At 33.5% G+C, this 18734-nt stretch overlaps 2 protein-coding genes and 1 non-coding gene across 5 annotated transcripts in view; all 3 read right to left on the bottom strand.

Annotated features, from left to right (window-relative positions):
- Positions 1-18039, bottom strand: part of LOC101892060 (nuclear RNA export factor 1) — a 56661-nt gene extending 38622 nt beyond the window's left edge. Inside the window, exons 1-3 of one of the 3 annotated variants that reach the window (XM_059123462.1) lie at positions 17758-18039; positions 17521-17699; positions 17329-17457 (exon numbers count right to left, since the gene is read on the bottom strand). In XM_059123462.1, the coding sequence (XP_058979445.1) occupies positions 17329-17457; positions 17521-17699; positions 17758-17860 (411 nt within the window). In that variant the 5' untranslated portion in view covers positions 17861-18039. The remainder of the gene's footprint in view (positions 1-17328; positions 17458-17520; positions 17700-17757) is intronic. The other 2 variants (XM_059123463.1, XM_059123464.1) reach the window with 2 other exon arrangements.
- LOC101893997 (putative sodium-dependent multivitamin transporter) lies at positions 1839-13836 on the bottom strand. Its single transcript, XM_005187933.4, has 2 exons — positions 12296-13836; positions 1839-4083 (listed from the first exon to the last, which is right to left on the bottom strand). The coding sequence occupies exon 2, from the start codon at positions 3944-3946 to the stop codon at positions 1925-1927; it is 2022 nt and encodes a 673-aa protein (XP_005187990.2). The 5' UTR covers positions 3947-4083; positions 12296-13836; the 3' UTR covers positions 1839-1924.
- LOC131802816 (U6 spliceosomal RNA) lies at positions 16482-16584 on the bottom strand. Its single transcript, XR_009342400.1, has one exon. It is a non-coding gene; the product is annotated as a U6 spliceosomal RNA (small nuclear RNA).
- Positions 18040-18734: the final 695 nt, after the last annotated feature.

Genomic DNA, 18734 nt, shown 5'->3' with positions numbered 1-18734 from the left:
CCTCCTCTAAAACAAAGTTTTTTTAAAGAAAAGACCGAATTTTAAAAATACGTTTAACAAATCCAAAAATGTGTTATACCTCAGGGGTTACGCCCATATTTTTATGATATATGTTATATATACTAATTTCTATTATGTGGGGACCCATGGTGAAATTTTGAGACGAATATTTTTTCCATTGGGACCTCTTCTCTAAAACAAAGTACTTTAGAAGAAATGACCACATTTCAAAAAAATACGTTTAACAAATCCAAAAAATTGTTATATCCCATGGGTTACGCCCACATTTTTATGATATATGTAATATATACTAATTTCTTTTATGTGTAGACCCATAGCGAAATTTAGTGGAGAATATTTTTTCCATTGACACTCCTCCTCTAAAACAAAGATTTTTAGAAGAAATGACCACATTTCAAAAAAATACGTTTAACAAATCCAAAAAATTGTTATATCCCATGGGTTACGCCCACATTTTTATGATATATGTAATATATACTAATTTCTTTTATGTGTAGACCCATAGCGAAATTTAGTGGAGAATATTTTTTCCATTGACACTCCTCCTCTAAAACAAAGATTTTTAGAAGAAATGACCGCATTTGAAAAATACCTTTAACAAATGCAAAAAATTGTTATACCCCATGGGTTACTCCGCTATTTTCATGATATATATTTTATATACTAATTTCTTTTGTTTGGAGAACCCATGCGAAATTAAGTAGAGAATATTTTCTCCATTGGGACCACTTCTCTAAAACGAAGATCTTTAGAAGAAATGACCGTATTTGAAAAATACGTATAACAAATCAAAAAATGTGTTATACCCCATGGGTTATGCCCACATTTTTATAATATATGTTGTATATACTGATTTTTATTATGTGGAGACCCATAGTGAAATTCAGTGTAGAATATTTTTTCCATTGATACGCCTCCTCTAAATAAAATTTCTTAAAAGAAAAGGCCGTATTTGAAAAATACTTTTGACAAATCCAAAATTGTGTTCTACACCCAAGGAGTTACGCCCACATTTTTATGATATATGTTGTATATACTGATTTATATTATGTGGAGACCCATTGTGAAATTCAGTGTAGAATATTTTCTCCATTGGGACCTCTCCTCTAAAACAAAGTTTTTTAAGAGAAAAAAACGCATTTGAAAAATACGTTTAACTGATCAAAAATGTGTTATACCCCATGGGTTACGCCCACATCTTTATGATATATTTTATATATAATAATTTCTTTTATGTGGGACCCATGGTGAAATTTTGAGGGGAATATTTTTTCCATTGGGACCCCTCCTCTAAAATAAAGTTTTTTAAAAGAAAATACCGCATTTGAAAAATACGTTTAACAAATCCAAAAATGTGTTATACCCCAGGGGTTACGCCCATTTTATATGATATATGTTATATATAGTAATTTCTTTTATGTGGGGACCCATGGTAAAATTTAGTGAATAATATTTTTTCCATTGGGACCATATCTCAAAAACGAAGTTCTTTATGAGAAATCCTTATTATTTGAAAATTCGTATAAAATAACCTTACAATTTTATCTATCCAAGGTTATACCGATATTTTCATAATATATATTATATATACTAATTTTTCTTGTTTGGAGGGTCATAGTAAAATTATCTGTGTAACATTTTTTCCATTAGGTCCCCTCATCTAAAATTAAGTATAAAAGGCGATTTTAATAAAAATTCAGATGTAGACATAAAATACATATATCCGGTGGGTTACATCGATATGTTAATTATATTCAGTACATACAAAGTTCTTGAGTTCACATAACTATTCTAACATATAATGGAACTTATTTTTCAATATTTCATCTAAAATTGTTTAATTTTTTTTTTAAATAAAAATAATTTATTTTTTCAAAACTTAAAAATTAAAAAATGCATTCATTCATTTAATACTTTTTTCTTGATTTTCATATGCCCCACTTTTAATGGAACCATTCATTTGCTGTGGTTGCTGTTCCTGTTCCTCGGGTATGGCCTCCATGCTGCCTTTGCCACTGCTGGTGGAACTTTTTCGACTGGCAGATACTTGCTCCGTTTTGGACTCATCTCCACCACTTTCATTCCCCTCAATTGCATTCAGCTCCGTTGAGTGGCTATAAGCTTTGTTTAAATTCCCACCGTTTTCCTCTTCCACAAAACTCGGTGTCCTCGATGAGTTGCCACCAATCTCCGAACTGGCTGTGACCACAACCAAAGGCATTTGCCTCTGCCTTATTCTCTTGGCAATGGGTGGCACAAAGAGATCATATTTTATCACGGTCCTACTTTGATCGGTGTAGATTTTGTCATTACTAGCCCAATGGAGTTTTTCATACACCCAAGAACTTAGCCAGCCAATTACCACGGATATTAGGAAACCGCAGACGGCATACCACATATAGGACACACGATATAAATAGAAATAATCGGAATCTTCCTTACGCATTTCGAAGGCTGGATTAAAAATCTCTTTTATGTGACTTGTGGTGGTGGGTGTGGCCGGACACCCATCAGTTTCCAGCGGCAAACTGGGTATGGGTGGCCGGGGCTGGCCAAAACCAATCCAAAATGAAAATGCCAAACTCAGGGCCAAGCCGGTCAATGCTCCCTTCTGATTGGCCTTTTGGAAATACATGCCCAAGGTAAAGAGCCCCAGCAAGGGTCCTCCAATGATACCAAAAATCGACAAAGCAGCCTGTAACAGGCCACCCATGGATCCTGCCAAAAAGGCCAAGCCCAAACAAACTCCACCATAAATAATCGATAACAATTTGGAATAGAAAGTGGTCTTGGCATCGGAGAGCTCTTCCTTTTTGCGATAGCTAACCAAGGGTTTGATGTAATCTTCCAGGGTCACAGCGGCCAATGATGATATGGCCGAGGAAATTGTCGACAAACTGGCGGAGAACATGCCGGATACAAATAGCCCCGATATGCCTGGTATATGGCCCATGGTATCCACCACAAATAAGGGCATCAATTGATCACGGGAGGTGATTCTACCCTCCAGCAAGGGGTCACAGGTTTTGTAGTAATAATACATGCACAGCCCCGAAAAGCAGGTGGTCACACTGAGCAATATCAAAATGGGCAAACTCCACCACAGGGCTCGCCCTGACTCCTTGAGGGTGCGTACGGAAAGTAAACGTTGCACCTGGGTTTGATTGACACCATAAATGGCCAGATATGTGGCCAGGCCACCAATCATTTGGGTAATAAAGGTATGTCTCGTTGTGGGATCGACACTGAAATTAAAGAACTCCAGGCGGCCACCCTCCTTGGCGGTGTTCCAAATTTCTTCCAGACCGTCAGCTTTGATGGCAGCCGAAATGATAATGGCAAATATGGAGGCAAACATAAGTAGAGATTGGAAAATATCCGTAACCAGGACAGCTTTCATGCCGCCCACCGTGGCATAGAAGGTACACACCACACCCACAATGATAATGGAGAATACCAAATTCAGCCCCGTCACAGCTTCCAAGGCCAGGGCTGGGGCATAGAGCACAATGCCCATGTAGAGGATCATTTGCAAAGAAAACGCCAATGAGGCACACAGGCGGGCAGCATAACCAAAACGCAATTCCAAATATTCATAAACACTGGCCGTTTTCAGGCGATAGAATACGGGCAGTATTAAATAGACTGCAACAGGTGTTCCAACAACGTAGGATAAATTAATGATTACAAATTGGGTGCCATATTGATAGTTTTCCGCCGAGACACCTAGCAGAGTGACAGCCGACATAAAACTGGCCATTAAACTAAAGGCCACCGGCACCACAGACATGGAACGATCAGCCAGCAGATATTCTCTGGTCGTCTTCTGTTTGCCACCGGTAAAGCGATAATAGACACCAATGGCAGCCGACACAAGCAGCACAATGGCCAATATGGTGTAATCCCATGGTCCAAATTGAGCCATTTTCAGGTGTTTTTCTGAGTAGATTTTCTTCGAGTGGGTGTGGAAATTTACTTCAGGATCCTTTAATGTTTTTTTGCTCCCGAGGTTTCTCAAATTCTTTCCAGCTGTTGAGTTTGCTCAGTGGGTCATTGCTGATTCTGTGAATGGAAGGGAGTTTTATCACTGATTTCTTAGATACGTTTTTTGCCATATATTTTGCCATACAAATCGAAAGAAATTTATTCGGTGGAACAAGGTTTTGCCAAAGGATTTAGAATGTACCCCAAAATTGTTAGATTCCTGTGATAAATACGAAAGCTACAAATTACTTTTGTTTGGTGACCCATAGTGGAAATCAGTATGGAATATTTTCGCCATTGACAACTCCCCTCTAGAATAAAGTCTGGGGGAGGTAATTTAAAGTAAATTTAATTTTATTAAAATTGCCCGAAAATAAAATTATTGTCCGATTTTTGAATGCTATATTTTATATATTCCGATTTCTCGTGGTTGGGGACCCATAGTGGAAATAAGAGAAGAAACTTTTCTCCTTTAGGGCCTACATTCAAAATGCAAGTATGAGTTGAGAAAATGCCTGTTTTTTAAATAAACGAACCTATCCTACAAAATTAAAGATTTTACCCGATTTTTTTATTGCGTTCTATAATATATACCGACTTTTCCTATTCAGGTCCCATAGTGGAATTCAGATGAGAGTATTTTTTCCATTGAGACCTAGTCGCTAAAAGCAAGTATGAAGGGGGAAAAAGCCTGTTTTTCAAATAAACGAACCTAACCTACAAAATTAAAGATTTTAACCGATTTTGTATGCATTCTATTATATATACCGATTTTTCTTATTCGGGGATCCATAGTGGAATTTAGTGGGGAGTATTTTTTCCCTTGAGACCTAGTATCTAAATGAAAGTATGAAGGGATAAAAAGCCTGTTTTTGAAAATAAACGAATCTAACCTACAAAAATGATAGACACCCGTAATTATAACCGGTTTTTTAATGCTTTCTATTATATATAACGAATTTTCTTATTTGGGGTCTCATATTGAAATTCAATCGAGAATATTTTCTACATTGAGACTTAGTCTCTAAATGAAAGTACGAAGGGAGAAAAAGCCTGTTTTTTGAAATTAAACGAACCTAACCTACAAAATTAAAGATTTTACCCGTTTTTTAATGCGTTCTAATATATATAGCGATTTTTCTTTTTCAGGGACCCATAGTGGAATTTAGTCGAGAATATTTTTTCCATGGAGACCTAGTCGCTAAAAGGAGGTATGAGGGGAGAAAAGGTCTTTTTTGAAAATAAACGAATTTAAAATATAAATTTATAGATACCCAAATTGTAGCCGATTTTTAATGTGTTCCATTAAATATACCGATTTTTCTTATTCAGGAGCCTATAATGGAATTTAGTCAGGAATATTTTTTCCATTGAGGTCTAGTCTCTAAAAGAAAGTATGAGGGGAAAAAATGTCTATTTTTGAAAATAAATGAAATTAACCTAAAAAAAACTATAGATACCTGTAATTGTAACCGGGTTTTTAATGCTTTCTATTATATATACCGATTTTTCTTGTTCGGGTTCTCATATTGAAATTCAATCGAGAATATCTTCCTCACTGGGACCTAGTCTCTAAATGAAAGTATGAAGGGAGAAAAGCCTGTTTTTTGAAAATAAACGAACCTAACCTACAAAATTAAAGATTTTACCCGATTTTTGATGCATTCTAATATATATAGCGATTTTTCTTTTTCAGGGACCCATAGTCTGGAATATTTTTTCCATTGAGACCTAGTCGCTAGAAGGAAGTATAAGGGGAGAAAATGTCTATTTTTGAAAATAAATGAAACTAACCTATAAAAGTGATAGATACTCGTGATAGTAACCGGTTTTTAATGTTTTCTATTATATGTACCGATTTTTCTTATACAGAGACCCATAGTGGAATTAGTCGAGGATAATTTTTTATTTTTTATTTTGTCTAGTCGGTAGTAGGACGTATGATTGGAGAAAAAGCCTGTTTTTGAAAATAAAAGAATTTAACCTATAAAATTATGGATACCCTTAATTGTAGCCGATTTTTTAATGCTTTCTATTATATATACCGATTTTTCTTATTTGGGGTCTCATATTGAAATTCAGTCGAGAATATATTCTTCACTGGGTCCTAGTCTCTAAATGAAAGTATGAAGAGAGAAAAAACCTGTTTTTGAAAATAAACGAATTTAACCTACAAAGTTAAAGTTTTTACCCGATTTTTTAATGCGTTCTATTATATATACCGATTTTTCGTATTCAGGGACCATTAATGGAATTCAGTCGAGAATATTTTTTCCATTGGGTCCTAGTCGCTAAAAGAAAGTATGAGGAGAGAAAATTCTTGTTTTTAAAAATAAACGAATTTAACCTACAAAAACTATTGATACCCGTAATTGTAACCGGGTTTTCTATATTTTCTATTATATATACTGATGTTTCTTATGTGGGCTCTCATATTGAAATTCAATGGAGAATATATTCCTCACTGGGACCTAGTCTCTAAATGAAAGTATGAAGGGAGAAAAAGCCTGTTTTTTGCAAATAAACGAACCTAACCTACAAAATTAAAGATTTTACCCGATTTTTTAATGCGTTCTGTTATATATACCGAATTTTCTTTTTCAGGGACCCATAGTGGAATTTAGTCGAAAACATTTTCTCCTTTGGGATCTAATCTCTAAAAGAATATGTAGGACGAAAAAAAGACTTCTTTTTGAAAATAAATGAAATTAACAAAAAAAAATTATTTCTACCCAATTTGTACCCGATTTTTTAATGCGTTCTATTATATATACCGATTTTTCTTATTCGGGGATCCATAGTGGAATTTAGTCAGGAATATTTTTTCCATAGAGACCTAGTCGCTAAAAGAAAGTATGAGAGGAGAAAACGCCTCCATTTGAAAATAAACGAAATTAACGTACACAATTATTTTTAACCGAATTTTACCCGATATTTTAACGAGTTCTGTTATGTATACCAATTTTTCTAATTCAGGAACCCATAGTGGAATTTATTCAAGAATATTTTTTCCATTGAGACCTAGCCGCAAATAGGGATTTTGAAGGGAGAAATTTCTTGTTTTAGAAAATAAATGAAAATAACCTTTAAAAATGACAGATACCCGTAATTGTACCCGGTTTGTAGTGCTTTCTATTATATATAACGATTTTTCGTATTCTAGGACCAATAATGGAATTTAGTCGGGAATATTTTTTCCATTGAGACCTAGTCGCTTAAGGAAAGTATGATAGGAGAAAACGCCTTCATTTGAAAATAAACGAAATTAGACTACCCAAATACAGATTCCCAAATTGTACCCGTTTTTATAACGATTTTTCTTATACGCCCTCTCTTCATATTAGATACCCAGAGTAACATTTTATGGAGAACATTTTCTCTATTGAGACCCTATCCCAAAACGAGAAATGGAGCTAATTCCTTTGTTCCTTTTTCCAAATCCATTTGCAAAATCTTGTAAATTTTGTTCCACACCATTGTATTCAAGACCACAATTACACATTACCCTTTTGCGGGTTCATGGCCACAACAGCTATGATTTATATAGCAAAATATATATACAAAAAAAAGAAAACCGAACATAATTTCATTATATAGATTTATGGTTGTTTTTCCGATATTTATTTCTGGGGATTAGGCAACATTATCTGTTATTTTTTTCAAATTGATTCGAGTACTACTGAACGATGTCATCCATTCATTGATTACAATCTCCGCGATTATTTTGCTCTATATTATTGCGTAGGCTCTGGCTTCTTTGGTAGATTAATAATCTGGTTGCTTGTTTCACTTATTATTTTTTATATATTATTTATAGATAAGATTAAAATTAAATATAATTATTATGATTATTGTTATTTATTAAAGGGGTTAATTGAATCAAGTTATTAGACCAGACCATTGAAATGAAATATGTAAGGGGAAAAAGCTCATATATTGGGAAATCCCAAGTGTTGGAAAAGCCAAAATGTTAGCAAAAAAGTGCAAATTATGGTGTGGTAAAAGAATTCGGATATTATTTTGAAAATATTGCTTTTAACTGGTTGAAATATGTTTTCATAATTTTTTTTTTTTACAATTTCAAGTTTCCAACATGGTCGCCTTTCGATGGTAATTAAATGCTGAACTTCAAAACTATCTGAAGTTGCTAAAAAAAATTACTTCTTTGACGGGATATCAGACATAAATATAGCTTTTTCCTTCCGCCAGGTTATTATTCGAAAACTTCTCTTAAATGTATATTAAGGCTTTTTTCTTCCTTGTCTCCTTTTCTCTCTCTCTCTTGAATTTTATTTCAAAACACCTCTTTCCTTTAGAGATTATTTCCAGGAAATATTACTACCTTTAAAGTTTAATCTTCACGTGCTATACAGAAATTTTGCTTTGTCATCAATGCAACCTGAGATAAGTTAGCACCATTAACAAAATAAAATCTGTTTTATTACAGGCGATAATGTTAATGCCCATTCGATTTGAAACGCTTGAAATGTTTTGAAAAATATGGCCATAAAATAAAAAAATAATAATAATCTGGAGGAACAAAAGTGCCTAACATATGGTCAACATTTCGATCAGCACTGCTCAACATTCCAACAAGAAAGGCAAATCTGTCGAGGAAAAACTTGAATTGTTCTTGTTTCACTTTGACAGACTTTCTCGTCATTTAGGGGGGCCTTTAACAATGCCACACTTGAGGCAATTAACTGTTTCCTCTTTCAAAACTCATATGTTTCTCACTGAGTGGATCGATGATGTTCTCAGTAGCAGAATCATTAACTCAACCATCGGGGAAAGCTTCGTTAGGAGATCGGTTACTAGAGGCGCATCACAAGGTGTCTTGTGATAAATTACATATTTTCCATAGGCTGCAGGAAAATACCTGCAAACTATATCAGATCTAATGCGAGGAGATCTTGTCAAACTAACACACGGTCTGTGTGTGAACCCCATCTAAAACGGAGCTCTTTCTCTTGACAGAAAAACGGGAATTCCCAGAGTTCTCGTCACATATGTTGGATGGAGTCATGCTAAGCCTATATTTGGAAGCCAAATACCTCAATACTGTTGTCGACCAACAACTAAACTGGAAGAGGAATTTCGAGTAGCGTGCGTACTTACTTACTCGCATTCTACTCATGCAAGTACTCTCTAGGTAAAAACTGTGAGTCTATTACCTCATATTATCAAATGGAGTCAATTGTTCGACAATTCTCACCTATGTAGCACTCGTTTGGTGGCACTCTTTAAGAAGAACATCTTAAAAGAGAAGCATATCTGCCGATCACATATGCATTTAGAAGCTTACCCTAATCTGTGTTTGACACCCTACACATCTTGAATACCTTAAGTCTATTTGTAGAGCAACATGCCGTTAGGTATGTCCTGAGACTCAGAGAACTTGAACTCAGTGGACATTCGGTTGTTTTAAGGCATGTGGAGAATATAGGAGGTAGGGTCAAAACCAGTGACATTTTTCCTGAGCTCAACTTCGAATCACTGGACATCAATTTACCTAACAGAGCGATCTGAACCCGGAACCACCCACCTTTCAATGGTAAAGCCGTGTATGCCGATGGTTTAATAATGGAAAGTGCAACGGGTGTGCGTGTCTTCTGCGAAAGCCTGAATATCAGAAACTCCTTCAAACTAAACAACAATTGCAGCGTATTCCAGGCAGAAAGGTCTGCTGGCAAAGAGAAACATTGAACCGGCGACTTCAAGAGGCCCTGAAAGCTCTAAATTCATGTTTTTGATTGTAGGAATACACTGGAGAAACATTAAGTCGTCCATTAAGCATTGTTAGGTTCCAGGCCGATGTGGATCCGAGCCAATCAATCAGGATATGGAGAACTCGGTGAAGCCAACCTTTTGGCACTTCTTTCGAGTGATACATAAAAAATTCTACAGGCGATTTCAACAACAAAACTGTCTAAATGAAAGGGGGTGCAATTGGCCGGTGCTCTTTGAGAAGAGTTCAAGGTCCTACTTGTGGTGGAATTAATTACAGGTCACTGCAACGTAAGGTCCATGACTTAACAGTGGGGGGATGACGACACAAGACGAAGAGGGAACTGAAACGGTGGAGCACTTATTTTGCCACTATCCAACTCTTTTCAGTGTTAGACATAGGCTTATGGGGAAGCAAATTCTGCATGATTTCTTACTATTCACCGAAACTGAGCCAGCAGTCAGTAGACTAAAGTGGCTAAAGACGACACATGTTAATCTCTTCGTAGATCACATATTATTTCTATATTTTTTCGTTCTTCTCTTTCCTTTTTCTCTTGAACTTTAGAATGAACACAATGGACAAGCCTAACCTATGGTCGAAATCTGGACCTAGGGCAAAATAATGCATCAGATCTTTAAATACCGGCAGACCTTTTATAGAGGATTTTTTATGGATTGTGAAATTTTTAAGAAATTTTTCAACCTATATTAAGAGCATTGTTTTTTGCAGACTTTTTTTAATAAATTTTTTAAGAATTGGAATCAATTTTTTTATTTTATTTCTATGTTTTATTTCAATCTTTTTATATATTTTAATGTAGAGCAATCAGATTTTTTTTATTTTAGTTAATCTTTGGCATTATTTTATTTTTTTGTTTTTAAATTTTATTTATTTTATAATTTAGAAAAGCCAGATTTTTAATAAATTTTATTTTTAAGTAATTTATTTTGTTTTTAATTTTAAAATATTTTTTTTGTTAATTTTAGTTAATCCTTTTGTTTTTTATTTTATTTTAACATTTTTTTATTTTATGTATTTGTTTTGTTTTTTTTTTATTTTTTTTTTATTATTTTATTTTTATTTTACTTTATTTTCTATTTAATTTTAAAATATTTTTTATTTATTTATTTTTTGTTAATTTTAGTTGATCTTCGCTATTATTTTATTTTTGAATTTATTTTTTTGTATTTGTTTTTATTTATTATTTTTTTTATGTTTATCGATTTTTTAATTTAGAATAGTCGGATTTTTTAATAGTAATTATAAATTTTCATTTATTGTATTTTTAATTTAGGGTTTATTTTTAATTTAATTTATTTCGTATTTAATTTTAAAATATTTTTTCCTGTTCATTTTAGTTATTCTTGGCCATTATTTTATTTATTTTTTTTTTTTTTTTTTGTATTTTGATATTTTTTTATTTATTTTTTTTTTAATTTTTCATTTGTTTTTTTTTTATTTCTTTCGTTTTTATATTTTTTAATTTTTTTTTGTATTTGTTTTGTATTTTTAATTATTTTTTTTATTTTTATTGATTTTATAATTTAGAATAGTCGGAATTTTTGAAAATAAATTTTTATTTTTCATAAATTTTATTTCTCATTTAGCTTTAATTTTAAATTTCATTTATTTCGTTTTTAATTTTAAAATATTTTTTTTCTGTTCATTTTAGTTATTCTTGGCCATTATTTTATTTTTGATATTTTATTTTATTTTTGAATTTAATTTCTTTTATGTTTGTTTTGTATTTTTATTTTATTGATTTTTTAATTTGGAATAGTCAAATTTTTTAAAAAGAAATTATTATTTTTAATAAATTTTATTTCTAATTTAGCTTTAATTTTAAATTTCATTTATTTCGTTTTTAATTTTAAAATATATATTTTTTTTTGTTAATTTTAGTTATTCTTGGCCATTATTTTATTTTTGATATTTTATTTTTTTATATTTGTTTTGTATATTTATTTATTTTTTTATTTTAATTTAGAACAGTCAGATTTTTTTCAAAGAGAATTTATTATTTTTCATTTATTTTATTTCTAATTTAGCTTTAATTTTAAATTTCATTTATTTCGTATTTAATTATACATTTTTTTTGTTTTTTTGTCAATTTTAGTTATTCGTTGCCATTATTTTATTTTTATTTGTTTTTTTTTTTTTTTTTTGTATTTTTTTTTTTTTTTTTGTATTCTTTTTTTTTTTTTTTTCTATCTTTATTTCTTTTTTTATTGTTTATTTATTTTTTTATTTCGTTTTTTTATATTTTGTATTTATTTATTTTTTATTTTTTTATTTATTTTTTATTGATTTTGTAATTTAGAACATTCAGAAATTTTAATAACAATATTTATTATTTTTCATTTATACCACATTTAATTTAAATTTTATTTATTTTGCATTTTATTTTAAAATATTATTATTTTTTTTTTTAATTTTTTATTACTTCAGTTAATCTTTGCCATTTCTTTTTAGCAAATCTTTTCTTGATTTATTTGGAATTATCAAATTATGTTCGGTTTTCTTTTAATTGTTGGTCTTTTGATCTGAACTTATAATCACCTTGTTTGCAACACGTTTTTGAAATGAATGATACGCGGCGCTCGGATGTTGGCTGATATTGGCTAAAACGTTTCGTTTCGTCTCGTCTTATTTTTTGGCAAAATAAAGCTCTTAAAGCGATATTTAGTTATCTTTACCATCGACAGACGGGTGCAAGGGAAAATAAAAATCAGCAGTCACTCAGCCAGACATCTATCCAGACAGGTAGGTAGGTAATCAGACACCAATCCCAGGCAAATAATTCTCGGCAACAAATTGAACCATTTAAAAAACACTTGGTTGGTTGATGCGATTATACAATAGTTTTTGTGTCGGGAGGGAAATATTTAGGGCAGGGTACGGTACTATAATTAAATTTTATGAGACCAATTTCGACGCGCTCTCACTCACTCTCAACCCGGTAACTTCAAGCAAACAACCAACCAGCGGATGGTAGATTAGATGAATTGATGAACAATAGCAGTTTTTTGAAACGATAACAAGATTTACAAGTTGTTTTCTTGGGTATTTTTTTGCGACCACTGACTGGCAAGTGGTTCCACGTTTTCAATGGGTCGTGCTGTACCTCTAGACAATGCGATTTTAGACTTCCTATTCCGTTCAGCTACACCAAACAAATGCATTGAATCGAAATCGTTGTGTTTTTCGGTATTATGATAATAATTAACAACATTGTTGATATTGAGATAATAACAAAATTTTCAATGGCGTAAAGAGATTAACATTAACTGAACTTGAGTACAAATATCGCGGCAGAAGCAGCAGCAGCAAAAACAAGTACAAATACCAGAATAGAATTACCAATTGTTTTTAACGCCTGTGGAAAATTAACGCAAATATTGGCAAACACATGTGCCCACAACAACAGGGGGGCTTATAGCGAAATGAAAGTAGAGCTATAAAAGAGGTGCTATAAAAATTAATTAAAAAAAGATACAAGACGGTCGTAAGAAATCGGAAATTAAATGGGGACTTCTAAGGAGACTCAATAGTTATTTTTCTTTATTTCCAAAATGTTGTTTTTCAAAATATTCCATATCTTTTCCCGCTTTATTTTCAACCTTCATTGCCCCTATCGTTACCATCATTCCCTCACAAATAGCCTAGTCATTTTCTTATCTCTAACCCTCTTCTCTCTGCCGGTTTTCATAAATTTTTTAAACGTTTTGTTGCACATTTTTTTTCTTAATTATATTTACATCTGTTTAGTGTTGCCATAAATATAGCTATTTGTTTACACTGAAGGTGTTTTGTTGTGTGTAGAGCAGAAAATCGCTTTGTTTATATATGGATTTGATATCTCGTTGTAAAATTTAGAATATATATATCCTCCATGTCGATGATAATGATGATGATGATGATGTAGGCAAACAAATGGCAATAAAATGCAACAAATTAAATGGGTAGGTAAATAAATGGCTATATAAAAAACCAAGAGATAACTTTTTGCAGAAATATGGGAGCTATACCCAAAATCTAAGGCGTTCTCGATAAAATTTGGCAGAGGTATTTTTGAGCTCTATAAGATATCTGGTAGCAAATTTCATTGTTGTGGAATGCATATTACGAATATGAGGGACCTAAACAACAAATCGGATGAAACATTTATAAGGGAGCTATAGCTATATTCAAATCTGAACCGATCTCGATAAAATTTATCAGACGTATTTCTGGGCTGTATCTGATGTCTTGTACCAAATATCATTGTTGGCGAATGCATATTACAAATGTTAGGAACTTAAATACCAAATCGGATGAAGCATATATATGGGAGCTATAGCTATATCTGAACCGATTTTCACCAAATTTAATGTACTTGCTTCTAGACTGAATTCGGTGGGATGTACAGAAATTCAGGTCATTTGAACTGATATTGACCATTTTGATGCACAATTAACCCGAAATTGGTTGAAGATATATATGGGAGCTATATCCAAATCTGAACCGATCTTGACAAAATTTGATACACTTGTTTCAGAGCTGTATCTGATATCTGGTAGCAAATATCATTGTTGGCGAATGCATATTACAAATGTTAGGAACTTAAACCCCAAATCGGATGAAACATATATATGGGAGCTATAGCTATATCTAAACCGATTTTTATGTACTTGCTTCTAGACTCAATTTGGTCGGATATGCAAAAATTCAGGTAATTTGGACTGATATTGGCCATTTGGTGCACAATTAACACGAAATCGGTTGAAGATATATATGGGAGCTATATCCAACCGATGTTGACAAGATCTTATAAACTTATTTCAGAGCTGTATCTGATTACTGGTACCAAATATCATTGTTGTCGAATGCTTATTACGAATGTGAGAGACCTTAAACACCAAATCGGATGAAACATATATATGGGAGTTACAGCTATATCTGAACCGATTTTGATGTACATGCTTCTAGACTGAGTTCGGTGATATGTACCAAAATTTAGGTCATTTGGACTGATATTGGCTATTTGGTGCACAATTAACCCGAAATCGGTTGAAGATATATATGGGAGCTATATTCAAATTTAAACCGATGTTGACAAAATTTGATAGACTTATTTTAGAGCTATATCTGATGTCTGGTATCAAAGATCATTGTTGTGGAATGCATATTACCCATGTGAGGGACTTAAACAACAAATCGGATGAAACATATACATGGGAGCTATAGCTATATCTGAACCTATTTTCTCCTATTTTCCAAATTTGACGTACTTGCTTCTAGACTGAATTCGGTGGGATGTACCAAAATTCAGGTCATTTGGACTTATATTGGCCATTTGGTGCACAATTCACCCGAAATCGGTTGAAGATATATATGGGAGCCATAGCTATATCTGAACCGATTTTCACCAAATTTGATGTGCTTGCTTCTAGACTGCATTCAGCCGGATATGCCAAAATTCAGGTCATTTGGACTGATATTGGCCATTTGGTACACAATCAACCCGAAATCGGTTGAAGATATATATGGGAGCTATATCCAAATCTGAGCCGATCTCGATAAAATTTGGCAAAGGTATTACTGAGATCTATAAGATATCAGGCAGCAAATATCATTGGTGTCGAATGCATATTACGAATGGGAGGGACCTAAAACACCAAATCGGATGAAACATATACATGGGAGCTATAGCTATATCTGAACCGATTTTCTCCGAATTTGATGTACTTGCTTCTAGACTGAATTCGGTCGGATATGGCAAAATTCAGGTAATTTGGACTGATATTGGTCATTTGGTGCACAATTAACCCGAAATCGGTTGAAGATATATATGGGAGCTATATCCAAATCTGAACCGATCTTCATAATATTTGACAGAGGTATTTCTGGACCGTATCTGATGTCTGGTACCAAATATCAATATTGTCGAATGCATATTACGAATGTGAGGGACACCAAATCGGATAAAAAATATACATATCTGAACCGATTTTCACCGAAGAAAATAGTGACGTCTCAAAGGGAACAACAGTCCATCTTGTTTGCTTCAGTGGTGGCCAAAAAGGATAATGGCGAATAGAAAGGCGAAAGCCAATACTGCCGGTAACCGGATGATATCAGAAGACATTTTGTATGAACACCACCCGATTGAGAATTTCAATATTTTTTCAAACATAGATCAGACTAACATTTGAAATTTTGCTAAAGGATATAAGCGGATGTAACTCGGACGGTTGGTGTGATGCCCGAAAGTCGTTACACATTCTCAAACCAGATAGAGGAAACAAATTTGTTCACTCTTCAAAATGTCTGCATGAGAATATAAAGAATAACATGTTTCTGCCCTATCAAACCTATCCAACCCACTCCAGTGGATCTTTGCCTACATCCCATATGAGTTGGTGAATTCCCAAACCTGGACTTGTAACAACAATAGACCTAGTTGTTACATGCAGCCGTTATTCGACTGCAATAGATGGGAGTGGACTCCGGGGATGGCTTCAAACTGCAATGGTAAACTGCATTATTATGAATTTTATTCAGAACTGCCGGATAGGCTTCTTGGGTCTTTCTTTCTAGATCATGCAAGTCCTTGCAGACACACCTGGGTGGGGTGAGTTCTGTCTACGATATAATGATTAGAATGACTCATACGGTAACATTCAAGCAGGTACTGCAACGAAATCATATGATTATGCTGACGCAAAGGAAGAACCTTTTAGCAAGAAAGTTCCACAATTGGTTAAAAAATGTGGAACGCTTTACGATCCTTGCTTTACATCCTTGCGCAGGGGCCATGCTAATCTTCTCTCCTTATGTAAATGATCCACTGGAGTCATGAGACAACCTGTTGCAGTTCTTAGGGTGGCATTCTGGTAGGTCTGAATACTTTTTAGTTGAGCCAAAACGTTAAATATTTCGCCACTGCATCAGTATGAAGCTATTCAGATCTGCTTGCTAGTCTTCCTGATTTAAAGGCTCTTCCTACTTTTCAATTTGTTGCAAATAGCTGTGGTTTGCGCAAACGACTTGAATATGCTGTCGAGTGTGACCCTAAGGATTTTGGGTTAGTTAGTTCTGAATTATGTGCTACTGCCCGATTTGCACATTCGGCTGTGTTCTCATCTCCGCAGGCCATACAGTAGAGTGTGACCGCTGATTTAGTGACGGGTATTTTTACATTCCTCGCATGAAAGAATTCGATAAGCTCCGCCAGATAGGTGTTCACCATGTCACATATGTCATCAACGACAATTATTTGTTGTTCTTATTGTTATCAAAGAATGGGCTGGGTTATTTTTTAGCCTAAGTAAATCTCAGCTCGTTCTGGACCATCAACCCAACTCTCGTTGGAACTAAATTTAGGCAGCTACAATATTGACATATAATAGAAAATAAAAAATAATCCCTTCAGGATCGTAAGTTTTTTTTTCACTTTTGTTTATAAGGAACACATTTCATGTTTGTTTGTTTTGTCACTTAAGTCACTTTTTTCCCTGGATTAAGGGAAGTTCCCCTTTTGCGTTAAATGTTCTTACACACTTCTTAACCTATCTAAAAATAATAACAAAAAAATCTCTTTTTGGACTCACCGTCACTTGATACCAGCCAAATTGACTTATAGATAATTTACGTCCTTTGCCAAATTTCCCCTTGGGAACTGGCGAGCCTTTACGCCTTGGGCCCTGTGAACGATCCTCATACTGCAACACAGAAAGTGACTAAATGTTTAAATGAATTCTTTGGCAACAACATCACACAATAAAAACAAAATCTTTGCCTACATTTAAGTTGGTGACCAAACCATCCATGTCCTCATCGTCCTCCAAACGGGAACGCAATGCCAATTCATTGACGCGACCTTTTATGCCGCCCTTACTCTGCAAGGCCGATGGCTTGAAGCTGACACGACGTGTGGTGTTGCGTTCCTTTTTACGGCCATCGTTAGAGCGATCATCGTGATCTAAAAACAATGAAAAAAATTCAATTAAAAACATAAACAGGTATTTCGCAATAATTACAATGTATCCCACCATTTTGGTAGTCATTTAAGGCTGAAAATCGTGAACCACCACCTTGGCCACTGTTGTAATTTGGACGTTGTCCACCTCTGGGTTTAGGCATATTTGTTTAAATAGTATTTAAATATATTTTTGTGAAAAACTAAATAATTCCAATTCCAGTAACACGAGCTTCTTGTTTTTCTTCAACGAAATGATGCAAAAAAATTCTTCTACTCCGTCGTTTTTGTCTCTTTTTTTGTGTAAATGCCAGCCGCGTGTGTGTGCGTTGTTGTTGTTGTGTGTGTGTAAACGAAGCTGTCAAAGTTTGCATGAGGAGGGTTGCATTCATGGGCAATTGATAACACAGCGTTGTATCATCCAGCACTAGTTGTGAGTGTTGCCACCTAACGTGGCATGTGAACCCTAAATAAGGCATTATAATGGAGTGCATGTGAAAGAGAAAACAAAAAGAGAGGGGTTTCTTTAATAATTTGATAATTTCCTATTTTAAACGATAAAAATGTGCTGTGAAATGACTTTTTTAAATTTTGCAAGCCTTTAAATGTTATTCTTTATCAAAATGGTCTGTAATCCATATAAAATATTATATCACCAGACGTATCACAGCATGTGAATCCTATTTGATGTATTTTAATAACAGTTGTCTGAAATGGAAAATAAATGGATTTTTTAAAGAAAAAGAAGTAGATATTCCAGAATTTTATGTATGAAACGTTACATTAACATATTAGATCGGCTGAAACTGGGTAATATATTTATTTTGAATTTACATACTCTTCTTATGCACTCCGAGTTATAGAAGGTTTACATTAAGCTTTTCAGAAAGATATCTTGTATTTAATGCAAAATCAAAAGTAATTTCATATAAGTGACGTATTGTACTAAAATACGTTTAATGTTCAAGTCGCCATAAAAAAAACTAAAAAATCACCTTTAAGAAAAAGAAATGGACGATATTTCCAAGTGTAGGGTTT

This window comes from Musca domestica, unplaced genomic scaffold, assembly GCF_030504385.1.
Source record: "Musca domestica strain aabys unplaced genomic scaffold, Musca_domestica.polishedcontigs.V.1.1 249, whole genome shotgun sequence".
In the NCBI taxonomy this organism is placed as follows: Eukaryota; Metazoa; Arthropoda; class Insecta; order Diptera; family Muscidae; genus Musca; species Musca domestica.
Note: the sequence above shows the minus strand (reverse complement) of the source record. Positions and strands in the feature narration are given on the sequence as shown.

Bases quoted from the DNA above. Each gene is read 5' to 3' on its own strand.
- LOC101893997 (XM_005187933.4), bottom strand. From the start codon at position 3,946: ATGGCTCAATTTGGACCATGGGATTACACCATATTGGCCATTGTGCTG.